The sequence below is a fragment of the Ciona intestinalis genome, chromosome 2 (genome assembly GCF_000224145.3).
Source record: "Ciona intestinalis chromosome 2, KH, whole genome shotgun sequence".
Taxonomy (NCBI): domain Eukaryota; kingdom Metazoa; phylum Chordata; class Ascidiacea; order Phlebobranchia; family Cionidae; genus Ciona; species Ciona intestinalis.
This window is the reverse complement of record NC_020167.2, coordinates 6562242-6572697: the sequence shown is the minus strand read 5'-3', so window position 1 is coordinate 6572697 and position 10456 is coordinate 6562242. Positions and strand designations below refer to the sequence as shown.

The following is a 10456-nucleotide window of genomic DNA, read 5'->3' as shown; positions in this document are numbered from 1 at the left end:
TCTTCTCCAAGTTATGCATTAACAAGTACATTTTTTTTGCTTGGACGAACAATATATTAGTGTGCACTGGATTAGNACAATCGCCATTTAGTGTTTTGTCCAAGGACACGTACAGCCACAATGATAGCAGCATCGAGTAAACAATTTGTATTTTCCGGGCTAAAACATAAACCACTGCACCTGAATGACTAACAAGTTTAACAAATATAAACAGCTTTAGTGCAGCACTTACATTTTCAGCAAATGAGTCATGAGTTGAACAATTCTTGTTTTGCAAAGTAAATGTATATCAGTTAAAAAATAACTATTTCGCTTTTACTAAAAGAGAAACAAATATAAGTTCAGAAATACGAGTTCTCGACAGTACACACACGTACCCTCACACAAGTAAAATGATCATATTTGCACAACACGTACCCTCACACAAGTAAAATGATTATTTTGGCACAACACGTACCCACACACAAGTAAAATGATCATATTTGCACAACACGTACCCCCACACAAGTAAAATGATTATTTTGGCACAACACGTACCCACACACAAGTAAAATGATCATATTTGCACAACACGTACCCCCACACAAGTAAAATGTTAACTTTTGCACAACACGTACCCCCACACAAGTAAAATGTTAACTTTTGCACAACACGTACCCCACACAAGTAAAATGTTAACTTTTGCACAACACATACCCTCATACAAGTGAAATGTTACTTATTGTAAAAAACAACTCCTCCAAATACGGACGTTTTCATAACTTTCTGCAACACAATTTCGCAGAAGGCATGCGAGCGACAATTAGAATAAATGGCGAAATGACCAGATGGGCAAAATTGAAATAAAAGGCGAAAAGACCGGATTTGGCGGACTATGTTAAAGTGGGAACCGATTTACTCCAGATTGCGTGAGATGCGAGATTTTGTAAATAAAGAACTTAAGTTGCGTATTTTACCGGTATTTGCTTGCTTACAATTTTAAATTAATTTGATTTACATGTAAGGACCTCTAAACTTTGTTGTTCCTTGACGAAAACTACATAAACAACGTATTTTAGTCTGTTTAGTGATTTTTAGTTGCCATAAAAACGCTGCCATTTTCATTAAATGAATGGTTTATAATGACGGATGCGACTATCAATACATCTATAACAGTGGATATTAATGGAAATAAAATATCAGAATACTCAAATAATGGAACACCTGGTGCTAAGCAAGATTCGTTCACAAACCAACTTAATTGTGTGAATGCAACCTCTGTTCAAATGACCACAAATCCAGGTAAGACTGTGTTTTCCACTGTTTCTACCTTCCTATATTGGGTGTTGTATATTTTATCATTTTGTTTGTGCTATTTAATTGTTACATGCATTTCTTCACCAAGAGACTATTAGGTTAACGTTAATTTGCTTATTGTGACTCACTTTACAGCTTTATAACTGTACTGCTATATTGAACAGTATAACAAGCAAATATAGGTGTTAATTTGTCAAATAGTAGTAGCCTTCAAGTTGTGTTCATTCTTTTTAATAGCAACATTTCTGAAGTTGTTTAATTCACCAAATAAAAGCCACCTAAATGATATGGCTAAGTATATGAATACCAACACCTTTACAACGTTTTCTTTCAGCTCCTGTGTTACAAATGCCTCTTGGAATGCCCTTGACTGGAGTAACTACTGTACCAGTGGCATTATGTGGTGTTAACGGTGCTGCAAACAAAGGTGATATGTTTATGTTTTAGCTGGACTTATATGGTTTTGAATGCCTGTTGAATCTAATGTAATCATAACTAAGAGTTTAACACGGATTATTTAATTTGAGCATTGAATGAGCGAATTAGCAACAAAAGGACAGTTGTTGAATCAGATATCATCCTTATGTCATTTTTTTGTGCTGTTTTTTTTCTACCACAAAGTGCAGCAATGTTGAATTGTTGCATGTAAATTCCCCCAGGGTAGATTTAAAATGATGTAGGCTATTATCTGATAAGATTGTTTAGATACGTTATCTATATTTATGTGTTCTGAAAATGGCTTAATAAGCAAACTAAACTTACCTAGGCTTATGGTTTAATCTTTTAAAATAACAGATACGCCCGCTACCAATCAACCCCCTGCAATGATGGGTCAACCCGGTGCTATTATTGGACAACCTGCTAGTTTTATGGCCCAGCCTGCAATGCAACCTGGTGGCATTTTCCTGATAAACATGCCTACAGGGACCCAAGCTCATAATATAACAGCAATTCCACAAATAGGTAACTCTTTTACCGTTTTAAGATCCGCATGGTTTACTGTTTAGTGTTTACTAAGTGTTTCTTCTTCATAAAAGATTTTCTGTATTAAAATTGTGTAAGGAAAAAGGAATGACAGTACAGAGTTTAGCTAGTTCTAAAATGTTGAAAGACTAGTTATACCCTGACATGTATTTCATTACAATTATTTTATAATTATATTTTGTTACTTTAAACTTTTTTCTGCATTAGTTAAATCATATCTATTATATATATATGAAAAAAAATAGACTGTATTAGTTTAAATCCGTTTATTTTTAATCATAACATGAAGTCTTATTATTCGTAGTAGATAATGGTTACTACGCATTACGTAACGTTTGACCTAAGGTTACTCGAGCACTGTAAACTTAAGTAACCCTGTTTACATTTTTAAAAGATTTTAATTCATTAACCAGGATTGAAGCACAGGTTACGTAATCGTTGCAGCCAAAGTACATACACGATAAAGTTGAATTTCTCTGTTAAAAATTAACCTCGTGCCCGTTGTACGTCTACTATGTTTGTTTCTTGTGTCTTGGTCTTCCATTGACAACCAATCACATGGTGTGTGTGATATAAATAACACAGTAGTTTGTGGGAGTTGCCAGTGTGGTAATGCCTAGATCGCAGTCAGATTAAACCATTTGTTAAAAGTGTACTCGGTAACCAAATTAGGAAATGTCGTATGATTTCTGGAAACATTGTAAGTTATTTAACAAAAAAAAGTTTTACTATAATGTTTACTGCTGCATAAAAAGTATATCTGGGTTAAAAAGAGTTAAATAATCCTAATCATCCTAATAAATGTGATATTAGATATTCAAGTTATACAATAATGTAAATTTCATTGAAAGTATTTGGCTAAAAGTTTTATTTACCATGTTTTCACTTATTAAAAGACTGGTGTTTCGTCGAAGAATTATTGTTCTTCCCGCACGGCTGACTAAATGTTGGGTTAAGAAAATGTTTGTGGTCATTAGTGGTCAGGCAATGGTTTAATAAATGCAGGCCCAAAAGCCAAGTACAAGCTTGTACAGAATGCAAACAATTATATTTTAACATGTAAAATTGTCATATAATGGTCTATATTTCATTAATTTTCCTTATTTCAGCATTACCAACCAATGGAAATCCACACCAAGCCATAAGCAGCACTCAACAAACAGTAAACCAGGCACCTGCAACCACTGTGCAAGGAAACTATGCACAACAAACCACATCAAGTCAACAAGGTTATGGATTCAATATGCCTCAGGTAATGGATGTTTGTTTTGTTTATATAGCTATGTGTTTAGAATGTGTTCTAACTTTACTAATACTTCAAAAGTGATTAAGTTTACACTACATTGGATGTTATGTTTACTGTTGTTGCAACTTAACATTTTATGTTGAAACATAGAAGAATTGAATATATTAATTATATTAACCCCTGAGTTCGTTTGTATTATAGCTTTTATCAATAAAAAAATTTGCTTTTGTTTTTATCTGTAACCGTGTTATAAAGATTTCGTTAAAATGAAATCTTTGTTACTTCCTGTCTTTTTGCATTTGTATATGTTTCTACGTTGCTGTGAAATGGGCCATTCATTTTTTTTATTGTTAAATAGTTTTACATTTAAGTAACCATCACTTATATATTGCAGTTCATGCAAGCTAACACTACAGTGGCTGCCCCAACAGCCGCGTATATGCTTGTACCAATACAGCAGGTACCACAAAACCAACAGCATATTGGACAGGTTGGTGGATATATGTGGAGATTATTTATATGTTTGATTATAGGGTAATACGCCTAGATGAGGGGTGGTAGGGATTGAATTGTAAAAGGAAATTATGACCTGTCAGTTTTATGAGTGAAAGAGGTCCTTGTCGAGGACCTGGGATTTAGGCCAAATTTGGCTCTTTACCCAGAGTCATTTATGATAATAATAAAATGAAAGCAGTCTGTTAGCAAACAATTTGATTTTATGTTCCTGGCTTAAACAAACATAAATTTAATCATGTTGTTAATGAACTAAATCAAGGGTTAGCATCTAAAATTCTTTGAAAGTTGCCCAAGCAATATTAGTAACATTTTTCTACCTATTTGACCACCATGGCCTAAGTATCAGCACCAATGGTATGCTATGCTTCCTTCAGGAGCTCACCTACGTAGAATGGAACTATATGACCAGTTGTATATTAAGCAATATAAACAACTATTTTTTATAAGGTTCTATTTTAATAGGAGACTGATAATTCTATTTTAAGCGAAATATAAAAGTTCCACCCCTTACAGTACTTTATATTTGATGAACTTGGTTTTCGTCGGTGACGTAACACTATTTTATGTAAATTTTTTCTATTCAGCAATTCACGTCTCCACCTGCCACCCAACCCCAACCTAATGTTCACCCCCAACATACCCAGCAACCCCAACAACCCCACCCTTCTCCATACCAAGTACCCCCATCACCCCAAACCCCACAAACTCAGTACAGCATACCCCCTTCTCCACAAAACCTGCAAAACCCCCAGACCCCCCAAAACCCCCAAGAAATCCCCCAATACCAACCCATACCCACACAACCCTTCATCACGAAGCTAGACCAAGGGAACCCGCAAGTTTCCACCCAAGGAACCCAACCAAGCCCCAGTGTGGCAATCAACGACCCCCATATATCATCCAGTGTACAAGACTCTGGATTAAATCCCGTAATTTTACAAGAACTGCAGCGCTTGCAAGCTCTAGCATCCACCTCTTCAAGTTACAGCGCGACAGACATCGCTAAAATCTTACGGACAATCTCGGACATTGCAAGTAACCCGAAAAAAGAAGCTGAGTCACCATCAACGAGCATGACGCAGCAAATTCCAACGAATCCAATATCAGGGTAAGAAAGAACACAGAATTTGTTAAGAAATTTAATTTTAAAATTCTTTTTCCACAAATTAGTGAGTTATCAGTTATCATATATGTAACTTTTAAGGTATTTGTTTTTTTATATTATATGCCTCATAGCTAAGTCAACCCATGACCACTGGGTTGGACCAATTGCCGTTAATCGTCTGGCGGAAACACTCGCCCACAATGGTAGCAGTTCAGATGACCCTTGTTTCACTTTAAGACAGTTTAAACTAAGTTGAACTGCACCTGTTTGATCAGCATACACTGTGGTCTATGCATATAATTATTAATGGTACATGGAACTACTGATTAGGTTTGCATGCAATTAACTTGTTAATGATTCTACAGACCATCCACACCACAGGAGAACAAACTCCCACCTTCACCTGCTAATACATTCATAACAAGCACTATATTCACTGAGGCACTTTCACCTGGTAAGTTGGGTTTTTGATTTGTTTAAAAGTGAACTAAAGTTAAGTTTAACAACTGGTGTATGTGTACTGTGTACAGAGAGTCTTTATTGAAATGAATATAAAATTCATTTTTTTCTATTAAATAATTATCGGGTTATCTTCACCATGCTTGTAAATTTAACTTCACAACATCCAAAGAACCCCCCTGGCCACCCTTCAAGTGAAATGAGTTTTATTTGAATATCGTTGATGTAGGTTCCCAGTCCCGTTCATCAAGTGTTTCAAGTATTCCTGACCCAAACATTCAGCATATACAGAAAGGTATTTGAAGGGATATGGGGTTTCATATGTATTAATTTAACTTTTACTACAGACACCAAACCTGGGGTGTTAGTTACACCTGAAGATTTTATTACTGCAAAGTAAATACCACTGTGTTGTGTTGTGTGTAATTTTCTTTTCTCAATTAAAGAATTGTCACCCCTATATACCACTTTGCCTAAACTGTCACGTATGTGATATATTCAAATTGTTATCCTTCTCTAAGCTAGGGTCACAGGGTAAGCAGGTCAATCCATCAATTTAGCACTTTTCAGTAAGCATTTTTTAACTAATGCAACCAATTCATTTTACGGAATCTAAATAATTTTATCTTTTGGGATTAAATTTAATGCCTATATCTATAATTTGTCAAGTATTGTCCAAATTATTGGCCAAATCTAACATATTGAACTTCGTAGTTCCCGAAGCTCCTGTCCGTGAGAAAAGGAAGAAGGGACCCGCTCCTAAACTTGATGGAAACGAAGTTTGTTTGATATGTGGAGATAAAGCTTCTGGATATCATTATGGAGTGCTTAGTTGTGAGGGTTGCAAAGGTGAGGAGTTGTGGTGTTATTAGTAGGATGGCGAAAGTCTGATCTTCTGTTGAAGAATTCTTGCTCTTCTTGCATGGCTTACTAAATGTTAGTTTAAGAAAATGTTAAATTTTTGTGGTCACCACTGGTCAGGCAATCGTTTAATAAAATCAGGCCTAAAAGGCTAGTTTGGGCATGTACAGTATGCAAACATTTTTATTATTTTAATATGTGAAATTTATCATATATATATAGTAAGGTGGGGGAACATGGGACACCTTTACCACAAAATATCCAAAAATCCTGATCATGGTTTAAACAATTAACAACAGTCAATGGGAGTGATAAGGATACACTTTTTTATAATTTTTTAAATTTTCTTTGTTTACCACCAATTGGGGTGAGAAAATAGAATGAAAAGGTGTCCCATCTTCCCCCACCTTACTATAACAAATAAACAAGCTGAGATGTTTATATTAAAACTACTTACTGAGTTTGGGTATTTTTTCAGGTTTTTTCCGCCGTTGCATCATCAAAACACCGAACTTTAAATGCAAAAATAACGGCCAGTGTCAGATGGATACTTACATGCGAAGGAAATGTCAGAAGTGTCGGTTGGACAAATGTCGCGCTGCCGGAATGAAAGATGAAAGTATGTGGAGTATAATGCTTGTGTGTTAACTGTTTAATGATGGGTTTTGTTTTATTTGTGGTATTATACATGGGTTACTTAGGACACCAATGCATTTTTACCTCTAAAATTCCAAAATGTTTTTAATTTCATTCTAAAATGGTGCAAATTGTTACGATAATGTAATTTTGTTCTTGTATTTATTTGTTGAACATTTTTTATTTGAATTTTTTTTATCAAGTCGTTATTTACTGACTCCTACAGTACGACGTGTCAGGGGATCTGGGATTAAAGCCAGAATTGGTTTGTTATTGTTACCAATTGTTATGTTGATTGTATGGGAAGATGTAGAATGGTATTTTACATGTTATATCCAAGTCAAGCATTTTATATTTATAGTTTAAAATGTACATAAGGTAGTAATAGTGATACACCACTTCTTAATCTCTGGGATGTGAATTGCTTTCATAAGGGTTTTAATGTTACATAGAAAATATGTTAAAAATTTTCTTTCTTAATTTTTTTGTCATAAAACTGTACATTTATGGAAACATTTTTACACAGCAGTACTTACCGAGGTACAGAGCAAAGCTAAGAGGATGAAACGTGAAAAAGACAATTCCACATTCGTAGCTTCACCTCATCACTTCGCTCCTAACCTTTCATTTAACGGAGAACCCATACCCAGTCTCACTTCTCACCAGCGCAACCTAGTGGAAATGTTGCAAGCCAACGAGGCACGATTTCAATGGCCTACGCAAGAAGCTGTTGCCAAGGTTACGGTAAGACGTAAAATAGCTTGCAAGAGACCCGAGATTAAGTTTATAGTAGGCCCATCTTTAATATGAAATTCGCCATTGTTAAGGGTGCAAAGCTCAATGCTGCTACCGTTGATGCATGTGTCCTTGGGCAAGACACCTAATGGCAATTACTTCAACTCAGTGGTCACTAATGGGTTGTCCAAATTGTCAGTCATACAATATAAAAAAACAATTACCCATCAAGTTACATGTGTGGTAACTCAAAAGCTGACTAAGGTGTATGAAACAGAACGAAGAGGTGTATGAAATAGGTGTAGAAACGGAATACCTGGGTTATATCGACTGTCGCTTCTCAGCCACGTGAGGATAAAGTAAGTTATATTCATTCATTGATGCATACATTATGTTTGGTTACCAGCCATGGGTTGAAAGTGGAGACTCACATCGTTGTAGAGCTTCACGGTTCGCTCACTTCACTGAACTTGCTATTCTAATTGTACAACTTGTAGTGGAGTTTACTAAGCAACTACCAGGGTTTCTTACAGTTTCAAGGGAGGACCAGGTATTGAATTTAATTTTTTTTTACAATTTTTTAGTGAAATTTTCTGGGTCACAATAAAAAGGTGATTCAAATATAATAGTTGTTAAAACATTACAAATGTGGCAAAAAATTTTAATATACCAGAGGAGAAATGCATTCATTACATTATGCCTGGTAGCAGAAGTAACAGAATCAATATATTTTATATTAATATAGTAACTTTCCACTTCAGATCCTACTGCTTAAAGCATGCACTATAGAAGTGATGTTACTGAGAGCTGCAAAACAATATGATAAAAAATCTAAAGCAATAAATTTTCTCAATGGAAAATTTTATGATAAATCAAGTTTCTACAGAGCAGGTATGCGTGTATGGTGTAACAGTGGCGTTTAATGTAGAACAAAAAATATATATTTCTTTAAAGTGTAGTAGAAAACTGTTTATAAGTTACAAAAGATTACTAGAAATTAGAATGAAAAAATGTCCCATCTTCCCCCACCCTACTATATATAAACTTTTGATGTAACAATTGCCTATTTATTATAGGAATGCAGGTTGAATTTGTTGATCCTATATTTGATTTCTGCAACAGTATGGCTCAACTTGGTCTTAATGAGGCAGAATATGCTCTGCTGGTTGCTATTAATACTTTCTCTGCAGGTTAGTTACAGTTACTTGGAGTCCTTACTTACAATGTAATCATGAATGGTATACTCAGACCTACCTAAAGGTTTTAATTGGAAAATATAGTTGCTGTTGTAAAATATAAAAAGCTGAAAACCTTTAAAAATTAAAAAAAAGTCGTTAGTTAGAATTGAAAAATATAGTTTGCTATTGTAAAAATTAAAAGAAAACAAAATAAAATCTTAATCTTTTTTTGTTTGTTATTATGCTACTGCAGTAATATATATATATGAATCCTTTGTCTTGTTACAAAGTTCATTGTTATGTTGACAGATCGTCCAAACATAAAAGACATGCACAAAGTAGAGGCGGTGCAGAATTCTTATGTTGAGCTGTTGAGGGTTTATCTTAAGATACATCATCCTTCTGTAAGTGGCTTGTTATGTTGGTGGATATGCGTTGTTGAATGAATGATTGTAACTTGCGACAGTTAAAAACGACAGGTGTTATAACTTATAACCTTGGTATTTTGTTTCAAACACCCATGCCAGCCTGCGAGTTACTATGTATGTTACTTGGTGGGTGATGTTATTTATCATTATTAACACAATCCTTTCCAACATATACAACCTATCTTGGAGTTGGGGTATTGGGCCAAACCTAAATCTAAGTCCTCCTAAAAATCCTAAAATATAATTATGATCATTGATCATCATTTATTACTATGCTAGTACAATTTGTCCTTATAACAAAAGTGTCTTACATTATTATAGCTACAAAGTATATGGTAAACAGGGGCCCGATACCCACCCACAAAGTAAAATACTGAGTAATTCGTAAGCTGGCAAAAGTGTATGAAACAAAACACCCATGTTATAAAGACTGTCATTTGCTCTCAACGCAAGAATAAAGCAAACTGCATTAAATTCAAGTTTTAACTGACCATATTTTATCCTTACAGGATCCTTTAATGTTTCCGAGAACTTTAATGAAATTAGTTGAGCTACGAACCTTGAATAATTATCATAGTGAACAAATATTTGCTTTAAAAGTTCAAGACAAGCAATTGCCTCCTTTATTAGCAGAAATATGGGATATGTAATGTTTAGTTATAATACTGTTTCATGAATTTATTTTGAAAAAGAGTTTTTCAAGAGAAATGAGTTAAAAGTCAATGAATTTTGATTAATAGATGATAAATACCAGCAGCGTAACTGTGAATTGGTGGCTGTAATATGATGCAAGAAAAAGATTCGCTTAATATGGTTGAAAAATGTTGATTTAGGAATAGGTCGTTACACCAAAAGCTGTGCAGTTCCATTTTGTTTGTCAATGTATTTTGCCTGTGTGTTGTCAAAGTTCTTCGTACTCGCCGCAATACATTAGCTCATGCAATGTTGTCGATTATTTCGCCTCTTAAAACCGTATATTTATAAAAAAAAATACCACGAATTTATGATTTAT

At 34.5% G+C, this 10456-nt stretch overlaps 2 protein-coding genes across 5 annotated transcripts in view; one reads left to right on the top strand and one right to left on the bottom strand.

Moving 5' to 3' along the window:
* The window catches only part of LOC100177947, a 3854-nt gene extending 3063 nt beyond the window's left edge, over nt 1–791 (bottom strand). For both annotated transcript variants that reach the window (XR_003397521.1, XR_003397522.1), the window contains exon 1: nt 378–791. The gene's annotated coding sequence lies outside the window, so the exon portion shown is untranslated. The remainder of the gene's footprint in view (nt 1–377) is intronic.
* Nucleotides 792–937: 146 nt separating this feature from the next.
* LOC778670 (oxysterols receptor LXR-beta) lies at nt 938–10387 on the top strand. Of its 3 annotated transcripts, none has more exons than XM_018817648.2 (16): nt 938–1281; nt 1631–1723; nt 2092–2259; nt 3390–3532; nt 3921–4016; nt 4627–5150; nt 5513–5601; nt 5836–5901; nt 6321–6455; nt 6946–7086; nt 7633–7847; nt 8245–8388; nt 8600–8729; nt 8915–9028; nt 9326–9420; nt 9954–10387. In XM_018817648.2, the coding sequence occupies exons 1-16, from the start codon at nt 1122–1124 to the stop codon at nt 10092–10094; spliced, it is 2454 nt and encodes an 817-aa protein (XP_018673193.1). In that variant the 5' UTR covers nt 938–1121; the 3' UTR covers nt 10095–10387. The 3 variants fall into 3 exon arrangements, with proteins under 3 accessions (XP_018673193.1, XP_002120859.1, XP_026695913.1); XM_002120823.4 differs by having other exon boundaries at nt 7630–7847; XM_026840112.1 differs by lacking the exon at nt 5836–5901 and having other exon boundaries at nt 7630–7847.
* Nucleotides 10388–10456: the final 69 nt, after the last annotated feature.